General features: G+C 64.0%; 1 protein-coding gene across 1 annotated transcript in view; it reads right to left on the reverse strand.

Annotated features, from left to right (window-relative positions):
• VOLCADRAFT_119753 (uncharacterized protein) overlaps positions 1 to 18,375 on the reverse strand; it is a gene marked incomplete at both ends in the record, with an annotated part of 28,651 nt that overhangs the window by 5,366 nt on the left and 4,910 nt on the right. The window contains 12 exons of the mRNA XM_002957656.1: positions 308 to 7,295; positions 8,077 to 8,222; positions 8,824 to 8,901; positions 9,449 to 9,663; positions 10,486 to 10,630; positions 11,443 to 11,514; positions 11,593 to 12,359; positions 12,835 to 14,976; positions 15,716 to 16,128; positions 17,058 to 17,193; positions 17,469 to 17,628; positions 18,114 to 18,170. Coding sequence (XP_002957702.1) covers positions 308 to 7,295; positions 8,077 to 8,222; positions 8,824 to 8,901; positions 9,449 to 9,663; positions 10,486 to 10,630; positions 11,443 to 11,514; positions 11,593 to 12,359; positions 12,835 to 14,976; positions 15,716 to 16,128; positions 17,058 to 17,193; positions 17,469 to 17,628; positions 18,114 to 18,170 — 11,319 coding nt within the window. The remainder of the gene's footprint in view (positions 1 to 307; positions 7,296 to 8,076; positions 8,223 to 8,823; positions 8,902 to 9,448; positions 9,664 to 10,485; positions 10,631 to 11,442; positions 11,515 to 11,592; positions 12,360 to 12,834; positions 14,977 to 15,715; positions 16,129 to 17,057; positions 17,194 to 17,468; positions 17,629 to 18,113; positions 18,171 to 18,375) is intronic.

An 18,375-nucleotide genomic window follows, 5' to 3' on the forward strand; every position in this document is an offset into this window, starting at 1 on the left:
CGCCGGAGGCGTCCTCGTCGGGCAGTAGCATGCTTTGCGCGCGAGGAGAACGCCAGCGGGAGCCCCGCCCTGTTCCTAAACCGGTGGTGGCGGTGAGATTGCCGTACTGCGCTGCGGTTGAGTCCAACGGACGGCAAAACTCCCGGGACGTCGAGCCAGTCGTGCATGCGGCGGCGCCGCTGCCGCCAGCTCCTGCTAGGGCTTCTTCCGGCAGGGACTGGTTGCTGGCGCGCAGGCGTGGTATTTGCATAGACGATAATCCACCTGGCATGGCGTCGCCGCCACCGCCGCCACCGCCGCCGCCGACTGGCTCTGCCGAGCCGTCAAAGACACCCAACGACGGTAGCGACGGCAGCTGTGGCGTGCTACAGCGCTGCATTGCGGCGCGAAAGGTGGAAACCGCGGCACTGCCGGCAGTCGCTGCAGCAGCAGTAGCGCCGACAAGGGTCCGATGCGGCGTGCTTGGAGCTGTGCCCGGCAGCGGTACGACGCCGACAGCGGCGGCTCCGCTACCGCCGCCGCCGCTGACACCGGTGCTCATGGCCGACGAGTAGCTGGATCGTGCTGCGCCGCCTCGGGGCGTGAGTCCCGGGACGGAAGCAGCGGACGGCGGCAAGGAGCTTGTATTGGGTGGGGTAACCAGGGACTCTGCCGTACCAAGCCGGCTGTAGACCATGGAGTTCGTAGTAGGCGCGATTACTGGCAGCGGCGGCGGTGGCGAGGGCTGCAATGACAGAGGAAACAGCTGGTTTTGTTGGTGATGGTGATGTCGGTGTTGGCGCTGAGGAAAAGATGGCTGCTGGTTAGGGAGAGAATGCACAACACCGACGTGACTTGGGCTGCTGTTGCCACCGCCGCCGCCGCCGCCGTACTGCAAATGGCTGCCAGTGGACGAGCGGCGCGATGTGCCAATAGTGAGGCCCGCGCCGCCGCTGCCTCCGCCTCCGCTCGCGCCACCCCCGCCGCTACTGGCTACATCCGTCGTGGCAGCGGCGGTGGCGGTGGCGGCGGCGGCAGCGGTGGAATGATACGGGAGCACGGGCGGCATCACTGGGCCGACAGGATCAAGGAAGGCGGGCTGGTAATGGGGTGAGGCTCTGTGCAGCGCTGCAGGGCTCCTGCCGCCGCTGCAGGGGCCCCCAGCGGCGACGGCGTACTGCCAAGGGCCCTGTGTCGCCGCAACGGGCGCCGACCCCGCCAGCAACGCGTTGGCGGTGACGGCAGTGGTCGTGGACCGCACCGGAGTACGGAGGGCCTCCGAAACCGCAGCATATGACGTGCCTGAGACGGAAGTGCTCATGGAGGCACAAGATTGCGCGCCGCCGCTGCCGCTGCCACCACCATCGCCGCCGCCGCTGCCGCCACCTCCGCCGCCGCCGCCGCTGCCGCTAAACAAGGGCAGCTGATGTCCAGGCGCGCTTCGCCGCAACACCCCGGAGCCGCGGCGGCCGCCGCCTCCGCCGCCGCCGCCGCTGACAATCACGCCATAGCCGCCTTCGGAGCGCATCAGCGAGCTAACTACCGCCGTACGGGATGACGGCCCGGCTGCCGCCGCCACCGTCCCTCCTGCAGCCGCTCCTCCGCGGTCAGACGTCGGCGGCGGATTGCGCAGCAGTTCAAAGCCGTTATGGGATGGCGGCGCCACCAGTGCTGCCCATTGATCCACGCTGTACGACGACAGCGAGCCGGGTGCGTCGGAAGCTGCACGCGGCGGTCGCTGTGACACAACCCGCAAGGCGCCGTTCCCAGGCGAACCCAGCGCACCCATGAAGAAGGGCCCAGCGGCGGCGGCGGCGGCGGTGCGTGACTCGCCGCAAGGGATGTGGCGACGGCCCCGGGAGCTCGTACTCTTGCGCAGCTGGCGGGATGGGGAGCTGGCGGCGGCAGCAACGGCCTGCTGAGTGCCGCTATAGCTGCTGAAGCCGCTACCAAATTGGAATTGGCTGATGGCGGCCTCCGCTGCGGCGCGGAGAGATACGGCGATGGCGCCGGAGGAGGCGCGGCGGCGTCCCGCCGCCGCCACCGGCGGCGGCACCAGAACGGCTCCGCCGCTACGCCTGCTGGTGCGGAGGCCGCTGACGCCGCCGCCGTTGCCGAATGGTTCAGGGTTGCTCGCAGAGGCTGCGTGCACCGCCGCCGCCACCGTCCAGTTGTTCTCAGCTGTCGGGCCCAGGAAGCGCGGAGCAACACCAGCCAATGGACCGAGTACAGTCCTGCTGCCATTCACTGCAGCCGGCGGCGGCTGCATCGTATGTGACGCATGCCGCGGCGGCGTGCCGCCGCTGGGCTGGCTGCTTGCAAGCGGCGCCGCGTCCTCATTTGCCGTACTACGCCCATAGCAGTACACATCGCTGGCGGCGGGGCTTCCCCCGCTGAGGACTGTGTTCGGGTGCGGTCCGCCGCGGCTGTTGCGACTCATGCGGCGTAGGGGACCGCCGTGGCCGCCCGCGCTGCGCGCCGCTGGCACAACGGGGACCTGCAGCGGCTGGGAGCTGCTGCCGCCACCGCCACCGCCACCGCCACCGCCACCGCCACCGCCGCCGCCGCCGCCGCCGCTGCTGCCGCCGCTGCCGCCAGTGGTTCCCTGGGTAAACTGCAAATGCGGTCCGTCAGATAACCGGCTAATTGCGCCCGTCGTCGTTGGGCCGTTGCTGCCGTTGGCCTCGTTGAGGACGTGAGACGGCGACGGCAGCGCCAAGAAGGGTGGCAATCCCAGTATCAAGGCTCCACTGACATCTCCGCCGGCGCCGCTACTGCGCATGGGCGGCCCAGACTGCTGTTGCTGCTGTTGCTGCTGCTGTGGCGGCGGTGGCGGCGCTGGCTGTAGCAGGGGCCCGGGGGCTTGATGAAATGGCTGCTTGAGTGGCGGCGGTAGTGGTGGCGACGGCGGCGGCGGTAGCGGCAGCCTGAAGCCGGCGGCGGTGCGTGACGTGTCGTTTGTCGCGATGAGTTCCGCTGCCTCCGCCGCCTCCGCTTCCGACGGCGCGTCCTCATCCTCCCGACCTTCCTGGTCGTCTTCCGCTATCGGCAGCTCCCCCGTCATGGAGCGGTACGACATGTAAATAGGATTGCCGTGCAGGGTGGCGAAGCCACGGCTGAGCATGGCAGGCCCTGAGCTTGACCTGCCGCTGTTGCTCCTCGCCAGCAGAGATTGCGGCAGGCTAATCAAGTCCAGCTCAACAGGCATGGCGTGGCTATTGGCGCCGCCATCGGCGTCGCCGCCGCCGCCGCCGCCGCCGCCGCCGCCAATAGGACTCGCCCCCATGGGCCGTTGCAGGTTCGTCGCAAAGCTGGGCATTATCGCCTCCGATTCCACAAACGCGCTCGAAGCGCCGGTAGAGCTAGCCCTGTCGTACATGCGCCTTGCGAAGGACGAGCTGCCGGTGGACAAGGACGGCGACTGCAGCAACGGATGGAGCGGCGGCCCTGGCGGCGGTGAGGTGCGTTCTGAATAGGTCTGGCGGCGGGGCAGTACGGCAATCAAAGGGAGAGCTTGAGAGGACGGAGAAGAGGGTGCTGATGTACGTGACGTCAGGGATGTACGAGAGGATGGTGTACGGCCGACGGTGCAGGGGCCGCCGCCCCCGGCAGCAATATCAGCAGCAGCAGCAGCAGCAGCGCCAGCGGCTGCGGATGAAGCCGCCCCAATAAAACTCCCTTCACTCGATTTAGGATCCTCTATGGATGCCATTTCTGCCTGAGGTAACGGGGCAGCCGATCCGCTGCTGGCCGCGGCCATGGCCCATGTTACCCCCAGGCTGCCGCCGCCAGGAGTAACGTCCACTGCCGCCGCCGCCGTCGCCACGGCACAACCAACAGCAGCAGCAGTAGCAGCATCGCCATCAACTCCACTGCTGCCGCCACCGCCACCGCCACCGCCACCGGCACCGCCGCCGCCGTCTTCATCAGGTCCCACGGGGCCCAGCAAATGAGCAAGAGGTGCGGAGGGTACTTGGCTGGTGCTGCTGCCGGCAACGGCTGTCGTGACGTCGGCGGTTGTAGCAGCGGCAGCGCCATCGCCATGCAGCGCTACTGCCCCCTGTGACCTGTTTTGGCTGGAAAAAGGCTCTGCGCTGACGGCTGCACCCGCGGGACTAGCTGACGGGCAGCCAACGGCAATGCCGCCGTCGCCGCCGCCACCGCCGCCGTCGCCGTCGCTGTCGCCGACGACGACGAGAGGGTCATGCTGCACCCTCCACTCATTTGCAACGCCCGCCATCGAGGCATCGCCGCCGCCGGTGCCGCCGCTGTTGTTGTACGAGAGCGATATCAGGCCACCCTCTTGCTGCCGCCACTCAGGCGATTGGTTGGCCAACGGCAACGGTATCGCCGCCGCCGCCGCCGCCGCGTTGAACGAATCCTGTGCGACGTTGACGCAACGTAACATTCCAGAATCCAGGTCCAGCATTGAGCCCGGCGACGGCGTCGGCGCCTCCGCCACGGACGCCAGCAAACTGCCACCTCCGCCATGGCTTCGGGGCGGTGCGGCGTTGGCAGACCTGCGACCCCAGCTCACCGACCCCACAGCTGCCAGACCACGAGGATGATCCAAGCTTACCCGGTACGGCACCTCCAACTGCGGCGGCGGCGGCGGCGGTGTCGGAAGGTTATGCCTTGTCGCAGGCGCGTGCCGCGCGTAGCGTGGTGATGACGCATCGTACATGCTTCTCGGCGAGGACGCGGGCGCCGTCCCCGGCGGCAGGTAATCCGGACTGCCACTAGGCGTCTGCAGCCCCTGCATGGACCCGCTTCCTCCTCCTTGCACTTGCGATTCGGAGTTGTGCATCGGCAGAGAGCTAGTGCCGCTCAAGTGCAGCTGGTGCTGGTGCTGGTGCTGGCGCGCGTTCTGCGGGTGTTGGAGGGCCTGGGCGTGGTGGGGGGGATGGTGATGGTTGAGGTTCCTTGGTGTGGTGTTGGCGTTGGTGGTTAGGAGCCGCTGGTGTCGGGGCTCGGAGGGCCCTACGGCCGCTGTGCACAAGCGCTGCTGGAGGGAGAGGTATCGGAGCTGCTGGCGGCTGCCCAAGGCCTGCTGCTGCGGGGGGCCCCCCGTTACCGTCGCCGCCAAGCCAACGGCGGCCCAGCCCAGAGGGACTCGCCCGCTGCCGCCGCCGCCGCCACCACCGCCGCCGCCGCTGTGGCTTCGGCGCTGCAGCACCGTTGCCGAGGCGTCAAAGCCTGGTAGCTGCAGTACAGCAGCTCCGGAACCGTCCAGCGTCGGTGAGACGTGCGACGCCACCGCAAGGCCCAGCGGGCTTGAACCCATTCGCCGTACGGCAAGCGCCTTACTACTCGTCACGGATCGCGGGCTGGCAATTGCCGTACTGATGGATGGCGAGTCCAGCGAGTCCAGATGCATGCCAGTGGCACCGGCGAAGTACGGCCCTTGGGGCGCAGCGCCGTTGGAGCTGATGCCGCCGCCGCTGCCGCCAGCCACGCCGCCGACGCCGCCGCTGCAGCTGCCGCCGCTGCATGTGCTGTGCGGCGATCCAGGCAGCAGCCTTGCTCGCCTGGCAAAGCTGGTGGGGCTGATGTGGATGGAGATGGACCTCCCGGGGGTGTGCCATCCCGGCGTCTGGCCGCCTCCGCCGCCGCCACGGGAGCTACCCCCCAGAGAGGTGTCCAGCATGCTGCCGCCGCCGCCGCCGCCGCGGGAGCTGCCACCAGCAGCCAGCAGGCCGCGCGACGACGGCGACGGCGACGGCCCCACAGGCCCACGCGCCGCGAGCTGCAGCATGCTCTCTACAATTTCACCCACGGACGCCCGCCGTCGCCGCCGTACACGCAACGCTGCGGCCTGGCGCGCCGCCGGGTCCCATCCTGCCGGCTGCAACTCCAATCCCGCCGCCGCCAGGCCATACGCTGATAGATCGCCGCCGCCGCCGCCAGTGCTGTTGCCGCCGGCCATAGAGCCATGCTGACTGGCCCCTGGGCTCGTGCGGGTATGTAAGGCGGAATGTATCCAGGAGGGGGTTGAAGCTCCAGGAGCCACGGCGGCGGCGGAACCGCCGCAGCCGCTGCTTCCGCCGGCGGCAGCAGCGGCCGAGCCGCCGACGGCGCTTTGCCAGACACTCACACTGCCGAAGCGCAACGCATTCGTACTGACGCTTGCTGAGGGCGAGCTCCGAGCTACATGACGGGCGCCGCCCATGCCGAAAATCGCCCCGAGTGGGCTGCGCGGACTGCCCGCCACACGCCACGGTCCGCCGCCGCCGCCGCCGCCGCTGCCACCGCCGCCGCTGGCAGCCGTACCAGCGGCAGATGGGTTCCGGAAGGAGCTGCTGCGAACTCGATGAGCAGGCGCCGGCAGGCTGACAGTCTCAGGAAGCCAAGGCGCCAAGGCACCCCCCGAACTCAACATAATCGACGGTGAGGAGAACGTAGGCGCCACCGGCGCCGGATGCAGACAAGCGCCGCCGCCGCCACCGCTGCCGCCGCCCTGGCGGGGACTGACGCTGACGCTGACGCTGACGCCGGAGCTGGCGTCCACAGCGCGCCTGTCACCGCCGCCGCCGCCGCCTCTGCCTCCGCCGCCAGACAGCATGACGGCCGTCAGCCCGGTGAGACCTAACCGGCTAACCCGGGGAATACGCGGCTCACTGCGGGCGCTGCGATGCACCTTGGGGTCCACTAACAATCGCTCCAGGGAGCGCGCCAGGCTGAGGGTACTAGAGGATGCTGTTGCGGGGCCCAGGCTGCCGCCAATGGCACCGAAACCATGGCTGTTAAAGGCTCCAGCGGTCAGGGCGGCGGCGCCGCCGCCGCCGCCGCCGCCAGCCCCTGGCGCTGTCACAAGATTGGCGCTGTTAGCCCTGCTCATTGGGTACTGCGTGGAGATGAGCAAGGGGTTAACGGTGTTGGAGGCAGTGGTGCTGTTGGTGGCGTCCTTAAACGCGCCGCTGCATCTGATTCGACTGAGGATGTGACTGCCTGGGCTGCTGAAAGGATTTGGCGGCACGGCCTCGCCGGCGATTCCCGGGGAGGATCCGGCGCCGCCGCTACCTCCGGTGCCGCCGCCTCCGGCGGCTACGGCGTCGTACCCGGCTATCGCAACGTTGGTTTCGGTTCCGGCGGCTACGTCGTTCGCCGTCGCAGCGGCGGCAGCGGGGAAGGTAGCAGAGATGGCCTTGGTGGCGGCGCCGTCACCGCCGCCGCCAGCGGAGCCTCCAGCGGTGACGCCGGCTGCTGCTCCTGTTCCGGTTCGTACAGCCAGGTGTTGCATGGACAGCTCCGGAAGGGCGCTGATGGAGGGGTTGGAGCTGGCCGCCACAGAGCTCGTGTGACGGAGGCGGCGACTGCTCCAGGTAGAGGCAACAGCATGCGGCCGCCAACGCAGAGGAGGGATCACCGCAGGCCGGGGAAGGGCCAGGGTCACGACGGGGGGCCAGGGGCCAGGGGCCGCGACAGGGGCGCACAGACGTGATTGATTATGCAAGGCGGGAAGGAAAATGTGGCGCAGGAAAACGTGGCGCAGGAAGCGGCAAGGCGGCTGGTGATGGGTAAGCGGGAAAACGGCATGAGATGCTGCTGGAGGAGTAACTGGAGGAGTAACTGGCGGGGAGTAACGTGTCGCCCAAGACACCGGCAAAAGGAAATGACGTCAGCCAGGCTCACGGCTCGCGGCTCAAGGATGGGAGGGAGGGAAGGAGGGGGGTTAGGACTGTTGTGGCGAGGCGAGGAGTGCGCCACCGACAGATCAGGCAACCCATTTGGATCTGGTGCAATACCGGCGTCCTTCTTCGAGGACGGGAGGGGGGTCGGAAGAATCACATGCAGGACATCATACCTCAACCTCAACCTCAACCTCACCCACACGCCCCACGCATCTCAGCATTCCCCCGGCTTCCCTACCCATATCTTTCATTGCTGTCTACCATTGCACCACAGGGGCTCTCATATACCTTCTCGGACAGACATACATACCGGCAGACAAACGGACTCGAATGACCTTAAGGCTCTTTGGAAACCGGGCTACTATACTACATGCACATGTACAGACCCACATGCAGGCAAACAGACAGATAGACGGACGGACAGACGGACGAGCGGATATGCATCAAAACATGCATACATACTTACGTGGACTTGGCAGATACGAAGGATCTTGCCAAGCGCATCTCTGCGGGACCTCTAAGACTGCCCTCGTCCGCGACGGAGCCCTCCTCCACAGAAGGGATGGTCGCAAGGCGGGGAACCTCCTGCCGAAGTCGCCACTCCTCAAGCACCTGCAAATTGGGAGCATAACATAGCAGGCCAGGGCAGTGGGCAGGGCAGTGGGCAGGGCAGTGAGCAGAACTGCGAAACTGTGTGCCTGCGTATGCATCTTCTCTTCTACCTACCACCTACAGTGTCGTACAAGGGCCGTCGTACAGGTGATAACGCACGGCCTGTGGTCTGCACTGTAAGATACCGACTGACCGACCCACGGTTCGGTTCTAGGACATATTCGTCATTTCCGCGCGGCGGAGTGTCGACAGGGGGGTTGGGGAGGGCACTTGCAACCCTGGTGTCTGCACAATGTCCCTACGGACCAACTGCTGGGGGCCCGCCGGCGCAACAGCAAGATATGCAAAAAGTAGGGGTTGGGAAAGTGGGGAAATGGGAAATGGAAATGGAGTGCGTTAAGGATCAGCTCACTGTTCGTGGCCACGAGGCCAGGTGGGTATTTCCAAGCAGCAGCGTCCACCGGAGCGTTTAAGTGCAGAATGAGCCAGAGCTGGCGACATGGTGTGTGTGTGTGTGTGTATATGTATGTGAGAGTGAGAGTAACAGTGAGAGAGGGAGAGCGATAGGGAGTGACAGGGAGTGGCAGAAAAGCGCGCTTACCTCTTCCAGAAGATTTTGGTCCAGCACCACCTGGCCCCCCACTGCCGCCGCCATCAGTCGGGAGGTGCGGTTCACCGTCTGTGTGGAATCAACCAATCCAACCAACCAGCAAGTCAGCAAGATACGCCAGACAGACAGACAGACAGACAGACAAGCGAGCAAATGCGCGGAAATCAACCGGCCGGCCAGCCAGCTACCAAGCAAAAGCACATTTCGCACCCCGCGACCACCGGCCGGTCTGACAGGAAAACTCCCAATGCAATCCTCACCCAGACAGACACAAAGGGCACATGGAGGGAATCTAAGCCAGCTATCTAAGCCCAGCTTCAAAAGGTTTTAAAGCCCGGCCAGCAGAGCAGCAAAACAGCCAGCAGCAGGCAAAAGCAAAAGCAGTCAAGCAACCCAACCCAACAGAACAGAAGCAGCGGAGCAAGGAAATGTCCAAGCAAAGCTTCAGTGGACAGACTAGCATCACCCGCGGTGACGAGGCTTTCGGCTGCACGTCTCGGCCACACGCCTTGGGCTCTTGGACACCCCGGTGAGCCCCACCCCACCCCACCCCACCCCACCCCACCCCACCCCACCCCACCCCACCCCACCCCACCCCACCCCACCCCACTCCCACCGGTCCGAAGTAGTCGGCCCTCCCCGTCTTGGCGTCTGGAAGTACCCGGTCAATAGGACCAGCGTAAATGGCAACTCGACAGCGCAATCCCCGGAAGAGCACCCCGCCGTTGTCCGGATTCAGCACCACCGCAGCCGCCTCGCAGGCGAGCAGGTCCTCGGGCCAAGGCATGGCCACCAGGGCCAGCTGCAGGGTCAGGGCCCACTCCACTGCGCCTGTGAATGGGGGGCGGTGTGGGTGGGGTGGGGACGTTTCATGCCATGCAAACGTTCGAGCAGGGAGTGAAAGCGGGGGGGTGAGAGAGCAGGAGACTCCGGGCAACGCGGGAGGGAAGAGAGTTTCGGAACGATGGTAGTGGAAGAGGAGGAGGAGGAGGGGACAGGAGACGACGACAGGTGCATACGGCCGGAAACAAACCGTGCAACCGGCCAATGGAAATGGAGGAGGGGATGTAGATGCAGGGCCATATGCGAGTGGCAAAGCGACGCGGGTGGTTCCTCCTCATGGGGGAAACCCCCCTCTTTAAGGACTTATGATCAGCAAATGAACTTAAGTTTATTAGTGTTTACCAAAACTAGATCCAGGACCTATGTGCGCGGGAAAAAATGTATATTCACATGCTTGCTATACTTAACCCTAAAGGGGTTCCCCTTTAGGGGAAGAACTAAATGCACTATTCAATTTAGCACTGGTTCGGAGCATCGGGACTGTCGATGGTCACAGCCGTGTTTAAAGGGGAGGGCGGCCGGGTCTGTCGCTCGGTCAGCCCGGCAGGGGAGTCCGGCACACACGGCAACACGTCCAGCGGTGTCGCGGGCAAAAGTTTTAATGAAGAAAATCAAAAAATGATGTATTTTCATTTACTCACATGATGTTATACGGGGTTCGCCCTACTCGGCACCCTTTCAAGGCCTTTTGTGGCACAAAATACATCGTGTTCGATCTTTTCGGATCCACCACTGTTCGGATCCACCACTGTTCGGATCCACCACTGTTCGGATCCACCACTGCAGAAACCCCTCCATGTATTCACTCACTCGTGGGCGACGCGAAGGTGGTCATAAAGCTGCCGTTGCATTCCTTGCACTCGTACCCAGAGCAGGTGGACAGCGTCTCCCGCACTGCCGCATTGTGCAGCTGCAGCACATCACGACCCGCATCCACACTCACCGCCGACAGCTCCTGCACCCCCCCCCACACACACAACACACACACGGACAAAAGCCATTGCAAAGGGAAAGGGCATCCAAGCCAAGGAAAAACCCACGCCAACTGAAGCCAAGGGCAAGGCAAAGGCGCAAGTTCTAATTGAACGCTAGGACAAGGCAAGGCAAGGCAAGGCAAGGCAAGGCAAGGCAAGGCAAGGCAAGGCAAGGCAAGGCAAGGCAAGGCAAGGCAAGGCAAGGCAAGGCAAGGCAAGGCAAGGCAAGGCAAGGCAAGGCAAGGCAAGGCAAGGCAAGGCAAGGCAAGGCAAGGCAAGGCAAGGCAAGGCAAGGCAAGGCAAGGCAAGGCAAGGCAAGGCAAGGCAAGGCAAGGCAAGGCAAGGCAAGGCAAGGCAAGGCAAGGCAAGGCAAGGCAAGGCAAGGCAAGGCAAGGCAAGGCAAGGCAAGGCAAGGCAAGGCAAGGCAAGGCAAGGCAAGGCAAGGCAAGGCAAGGCAAGGCAAGGCAAGGCAAGGCAAGGCAAGGCAAGGCAAGGCAAGGCAAGGCAAGGCAAGGCAAGGCAAGGCAAGGCAAGGCAAGGCAAGGCAAGGCAAGGCAAGGCAAGGCAAAACCGTGCTGCGACATGAAACGCATTAGGATGCATGGTTAGGGTTGTGTATGTATGTTCTTGTTGGGGCTGTTTAGGGCGCGTTTTGGATCGATTGAGACAAAATTGTGACAATACAGCAGTAAAGCATATTTACCCCCCACCCTAGCCCCACCCTGCTACCAGACACACATAAGGCCACCAGCTCCTCGCACAACCACTAGCTCCTCACCAACACCCCGCCCACCTTGAAGCCCTCAATAGACGAGAAAGCCACCGTCACCACGGGCCGTGTCGCCAGCAAGTCGCCCCCCATGAGCTCCCTCATGTCCGGAAACAGCAACCGACTCGTCCCGGGCGCGTCGAAAAACCCTGGAGAGATCTTCTCCCACCCCACCGGCAACGCCAGAGGCCAGGGAAACATCAGCACCCTCGCCGCCACGCTCGATGGAATGATCTGCATCAGGTGCACGTAATGGCTGCTACTGCCGCCGCCGCCGCCGCCAGCGGCAGCGCTGTAGTCCAGGGTTGTGAAGTGGTAGTAGCCCATGTCGACCAAGACGCCTTTCGTCTCTTGGGGCTTGGAGCCGCCGCCGGCGCCGCCGCCGCCGAGCACAGTGTCGTCAATGCGACCCCACACGTCCGCATCCACGGGGTCGTCCTCGCTGCTGGTGAGGAGTCGTACACAGATGAGGCAGCGGCGGAGGACGTGGCGAAAGGCGCGCGCGAGCTGCAGCCACAGTTGCTGCAGCCGCAGCGGAAGCTGCCAGCACCTGCAGGAGCTACAGCCGCAGCCGCTGCTGCTGGCGGCGGCGGCGGCAGCGGCAGCGGCGGCTCCGCCGCCATCCGCTTCCCCCGGGGGAGAGCAGCTCTCCTGTCCAAAGTACCCACCAGGCGCGCTCTGTTGGTTGAACGCTGGGCTGTTAGGTTGGTTGTGGAGGTTGCTAGGTGCATGGAGGAGGCGCCCGCTATCGCCGCGGAAGCCCGCGGACGGAGCGCCGCCGCTGCCGCCGCCGCCGCTGCCGGCAGCAGGCGCGGCGGCGGCGGCGCCGCCGCCATCCAAGCTTCTGGCGCGCTGCGTAGCATCCGGTGGCCTCCTGTACACGGAGCCCATCATCAGGCCGCGTGTGATGGCATTCCTGTGGGTGCTGCTCATCGAGTCGCCTGTAGAACAAAGAGGGGCCCCCACACTGCTCTGTGACAAGAAACACACAAACTATCAAAAAAGAGGACAACAACTGCTGTGGGTGCTATGCTACTACTGTTCTGTAAGGGACGCTGCGCAACAACTGATCCAGAACGAAGATAATGATGGGCGTCACGCACTCCCACATATGCAGAAAGCAGAACGGGGGTGGGGGAAACGCCAGAGGGGAGGAAAGATAACTTTTGTTGGTATTATTATCCATCCGATACGACGTAATGACCTGACTTCACTGGACTGGACTTCACTGGACTTCACCACTGCTTTGCCTACAACCCAGCTCACGCCACTAAAGCCTTCACCCTCCTAAAGAACTACTACCACAGAATCGTACAGCAGCAAAGCAACACAGCACACAGCGCAGCACACAGCACAACACTAGGATCAAGGGGAACCAAAGTCTCTTCTTCTTCTTCCCCGTTTTTCAAATCTCACCGGTCCCAGACGGGGGTTCCGGAGCTGTCACGGCCGAGCCCGGCGCCGTCCCATTGCCGCCGCTCCCGCTCCCGCTCCTGCTCCCGCCGCCGCCGCCGCCGCACGTGGAAAACCCAAGAGGACTTGGCACTTGTTGCCGTGACCCGGGCGCCAATTGTTGAGGGTGGCGCAGCATCAGCGGCATGCGTAACGCCGCCAGCGCTCCGGGCTGCATGGGGTTCAGCAGCAGTGGATGGAGCAAGGCGTCATTAGTCATGGACAATCTCGGAGGCCCTGGCATGGCGACGCCCGTCAGAGTCCTCCGACTGGAACCCGACGGCCTGAGCTGCTCCAGGGAACCCGAACGCTGCCCGGAAAGCGTTCGGAACAACAGCGGCTGTTGAGGTGCCGCCGGCGGCAGCGGCGTCGACTTTCGGCTTCCCTGCCGCCCGCCGCCGCCGCCGCCACCGCCACCGCCGCCGGCGGTGGCGGTGCCAACCTCGCCTGGCGCCGCTGGGGTCGGCAACCCGCGTGCAGGAGATTGTTGCTGTGGCGTCGCCGCCGCCACCGACGGATGGTGCTGTTGCTGCTGCTGCTGCTGCTGCTCGTTGCTGACTCCCCCGGAGTCAGCGCGGGCGGATATAGACAGGCCTTCGCGGCTGCTTTCGCGGGAAAGCTTTCGGAGGGTGAACAAGCTGGCCAGACCGCTGGGCCCCGGACTCGATGGAGTGTGGGTTTGGCGGCGAAGGGAGCTCTCCCGGGAGTGAGCCTCCGAGGCGGCGGCGCGACGCTGTAGCACCGCCACGCGGGCGTTACTTGCTGCAGCCGCAGTGGCGGCGGCGGGCAAGGAGCCGACGCGATTAAGGGTGCCAACGCCGCCGCCGGGTCCACCAGCCCCCCTGTTGTTATCGTCGTCGTCGTGCGGTACGACAGGCAGCGGCGTCGGACCATCGCCGATGCTAATGCCCGTCGCTACGGTTCCTTGACCGCGCAGAATCTGCTGGTACTGGTGATGCGTGAACATTTGCTGCAGCCCGGACAACGGCGATGCCGTTGCTGCCGCCGGGCTGTGTACAGCTAGCCCCCCGTTTAAACGGGACCAAATAACCCGACCCGTAAGGCCTGCGCCGGCGGCGCTGCTGCGGCCGCCGCCGACGCCATTGCTGACCGCAGCATGCAATGCCCCGGCGGTAGCGGCGGGTGGACCCGGGCTCCCAAAACCCGACACGGACGTTTCCGTACCCAGCAGGGGCCACATGTGGACCCGCGGCCCAAGGGTCAGTGGGACGTTCAAGCCGCGCCACCCGAGTGATAGCACTCGCTGCAGTCCAGCCATCATCGGCAAGGGGGCGCTGGCGCCGGAACTGCCAACGTGTTCAGGATCATCACCGCGACGGCTGCCCGGGCCGCCGCCGCCGCTGCCGCCGCCGCCGCTGCCATCGCCGCCGGCGCTGCCCGCGCTCGCGCGCGTGGTGGAGAGACGCAGCTGCAGCGGTAGCTGTGCCGACGCTTCTCTGTACGGCGAGTGCAACGGGGAGCCTCGCTCGTCGTCCGAGCCGAGCTCCAGTTGTCCCCGGCCTTGGCTGAAGCGTCCAGTGGTGACTGTGGCCGTGGCGGCGGCCACTGCCGCACGCTCCGCCGCCGCCGCCATCTCTGCCGCGCGCACGGCATGTTGACGTAGGAGTCCTCCTCCCGTACTGCTTGCACGACAAGCCTCCATCCTGCCGTCAGATTCATCGCCACCAGACGCCGCGCCTGCGCCGCCAGCGGCCTGTCGCCCTCGTGCCGTACCTGCGTTATACGACATGTTATTCTCATGCAGCGCCCGCGGGCTGCCCAATGTCCTGCGGGCCGACAACTGTGCCCCCAGGGAGCTGCCTCCAAAATTCCCAGCGGAACCGCCGCCGCCGCCGCTGGCCGCCGTCGTCGCAGTCGCTGACGCCGCCGCGGCGTCGCCGCTCTGGCCATCACCCATTCGCGCTAGGGGTGCACTTCGGAGCGGCCGAGAAGGGCTGGCGGAGTGATTCCTCATGATGCGAACAGACCGGACGGCAGGGAGGCCGCCGCGGGCAGCGGCGGCGCCTCCGGCTGCTGCTGCCGCTGCTGCTGCTGCCGCTACAGCTTCGCCGGGGCCGGCATAAGCCGGGGAGTAATTACCATCCTCTGTTCGGCATCACGGACGGAGGGAAAGACGGGAGGGCTGCTCAGAATTTCCACAGCAGCATCAACCCCGCAAAAGCGGTGATCCGCGGGGCCCGGGGTAGGGCCTTTACTAACCTCGTCCCCGCGTCTTCCTGCGAAATGTCGGCTGCAGATCTGTTGAGCTTACCTTTACCTTGATAACCTAGTCCCTATTGGCCTACATTTAACATATGTAATAAAATAATAAAATAATAATGTAATATTATATTATATAATATATATAATATATTATGATGTATTGTATCTTAATATATTATACTATAACAATGTAATACATAACCCCACTACGCTTCGCCGTACCCAAAAGTTTTTAACCCCCAAAGGAAGGGTTCTTTTCCTCTCCTTCCCCCCAGGAGGACCTCCCTTCGCCCCTCTCTTCTCCCTCCTCCTCGCAACGCGCAACTCGCCGCTCGCCACCACTGTCGGCAGCGGACCCCTCTCGCTGTGGGTACACTGCTTGTGTGATTCCCTCCTTACCCCGAGTACCCCTATATGCGTAGTACTATGTGCGTGTATTATGCAGGTAGGAGGGCAGGTGCAGCAGGTGATTCCGAGAGCCTCAGGTAGAGCAGAAGGGCTTTGATAGCTGGGTGTTTTTTTTTGGGGGGGGGGAGGGTTTATGTGGCCCCACTATCTTGGGGCGGCGGAGGAACGTTCCCCCCGACAACACGTGGCGCTTTACACACCACACACCACACACCTGGACGGTCCTCATCCCCACTCGGCTGCCCCGACGGCTCAACGCCGCTGCTGTGCTGAGGCGGTGGCGACAGCTGCGGCTGCGGCTGAGAATCGCTATTTCGCCGTAACGTAGCTACGGTGTTCAGCGGAGCGCCGTACCCGCTGCTGCCGGCGGCGCCGCCAAACGTACTTCCGTGGTACGACTGCACCTGCTGCTGGCTCTCCCGGCCCAGTAGTCCCAGCACGCCTCCGCCGAGCCCCGTCACCGAGCCGCGACGACCTGAGGGGCCGTGCAGCAGCAGTGGCGGCGGCGGCGGCGGCGGCAGCTGGCTGCCGACGGGTACGGGTACGGGCTGTACGAACGAACCCCCCCCTTGCTGGTCCCGCAGAAACTCCTGGTCATTGAGGGCCGAGTAATTGACTTTATTCCACCTGAGGGGTGGGTGGGTGGGTGGGTGGGGTGAAACCGCGTTGATGGTGGTGGCGGTGGGTGGGTTGGGGTGGGTTGGGGGGCGGGGGGGATGTTGAGGTGGGTGAGGGAAGTCCGTCCCGTGGGGCCCCCGTGGCAAAAACACGCACTGCCCCGGCACGTACGTACACACACGCCAGGACCCAGGACCCCTGATACACAGCAGGGGGGCTGTAATTGCATATGACCACATGTAATAATATGTAACAAAATGTAATATTATGTACTAATATATAATAACAAGTAATTAATGCCAAGCCAAGTAAAACAGCTGCCGGAGCTGTATCAGGGGGTAAAGGCAGGAGCAGAGGGGCACAGGAGCACAGGGCATAGGGGTACCGCGGCAGGGATACAGAGAGGCAGGAGGGGAAAGACGAACCACAAACGAGTGAAGCTGCTGCCAGGGCAAGAGTGTAGAAGACGTAGAACTGGAGGCAGGGGACTGTATGGCGAGGTCCACGGTCAAACAACTTCAGCAGAGAGAGAGAGAGAGAGAGCACCGCACCCCCTTGCCGAGTGGTAACTTAATCCTATTCCTACCTCCACTCCGCCCTCCACTACCAAGTGTTCCCAATAATCGCGTCAGTCATGTCGTCGCCCCCCCGCCGGTGGCCGCCTCACCATTCGCATCCCCCCCTCCCCCTAAACCCTAAGTAAAGAACTATGTGTGATTTGAACTATATGTTATAAAGGAACACATAGCTCCTTATGTATATAATGGCTTTATCATAGCCACGCCACCCACTTAGGCTCTAGCCCTCCACCATCTCCGCGTCCTCCTCGCCCACACACCCCTAAGCCACTTCGCCTGGACTATATCCGTGTATTAGCCCGGGTCTATCTGCTCCATGCGCGCCAGTGGTTCATCGTCGTACCCCCCCTAGCCACCTACCTCTGTAGCGTCCGAGGGCCCATCAGTACCTGACCGCCCTCCGCCAGGTCGCAAATCTCCCCCGCCATGTCGTACTCTAGGCCCCGGTAGTCCACGTGATCGGTCAGGTCGTGCAAGAAGATGTCATCAGGTACGCCTGGGGAAGAGGAACGTGTGGGTGGGAGGAAGGTTGAGCGCGTGTGTGTATGTGTATGTGTATGTGCGTGTGCGTGTGTATATGTATGTGTATGTGTTTGTATGTGTATGTGTATGTGTATGTGCGTATGTATGTGTGCCGCGGAGGGGAAACATCATAAGCGAGAAAGTGGTAAGTGCGGGGAAGTGGAAGACGAGCCACGAACGAGTGAAGGGGGGGAAGAAGGGGGAGATCATATGTGTATTTATTATTTTAAGCCCAGCCCAGTCGCTCACCCGTGTTTATGCCCATGCGGACCCGGAGGCCCGCTATGAGCACGGGCCCCTTCCCCCCCGCCTCGGGGTGGGGGGTGACGTCCCCCACCGACACGGCGCTGGTCCGCGGGTGCTCCGACAGCTCCTTGGGCCAGTCCACACACATGAGCTTCTCCTGAGCCTGAGGGGGAGTGACGGGGGAGTGACGGGGGAGTGAAGGGGGAGTGAAGGGGGAGTGACGGGGGAGAGGGGGAGTGACGGGGGAGTGACGGGGGAGTGAAGGGGGAGTGACGGGGGAGTGAAGGGGGAGAGGGGGAGAGGGGGAGTGAAGGGGGAGTGAAGGGGGAGTGAAGGGGGAGTGAAGGGGGAGTGAAGGGGGAGTGAAGGGGGAGTGACGGGGGAGTGAAGGGGGAGAGGGGGAGAGGGGGAGTGAAGGGGGAGTGACGGGGGAGTGAAGGGGGAGTGAAGGGGGAGTGAAGGGGGAGTGAAGGGGAGGGACAGCACAGCAGTATCAGTACCAGTACCCCGGTAACACCCGCGGGACAAAGGGCCTGGGCAGGGCTATCGGGGCGTCTAGGGAGGGACCTCAAGAGACACACACACACATACATACATACATACATACATACATACATACGCTCATGCACTCTCCCCACGTCTCCTCACCTTGAGACAGAACATGACGGCATCCACGGCGTCGTGGAAAGAAATCGTAAATGAATCCTGCACATGCACACGCACGCGCACACGCCAGGGGGGTTGGGGGAGGGGGGAGGAGGCTGTCCAAATGGCGCCATGTGAGGAGACACACACACACGCACACACAAGTCCCAGTCTACAGCTCCGACGCCGAGTTGCGTTGCGGATTGGCAAGGGCCCCGTCAGAGCCTCTTTCAGAATATCCCCTCCCCTCCCCTCCCCTCCCCTG

The sequence above is a fragment of the Volvox carteri genome (assembly GCF_000143455.1).
Source record: "Volvox carteri f. nagariensis unplaced genomic scaffold VOLCAscaffold_77, whole genome shotgun sequence".
Lineage (NCBI taxonomy): Eukaryota > Viridiplantae > Chlorophyta > Chlorophyceae > Chlamydomonadales > Volvocaceae > Volvox > Volvox carteri.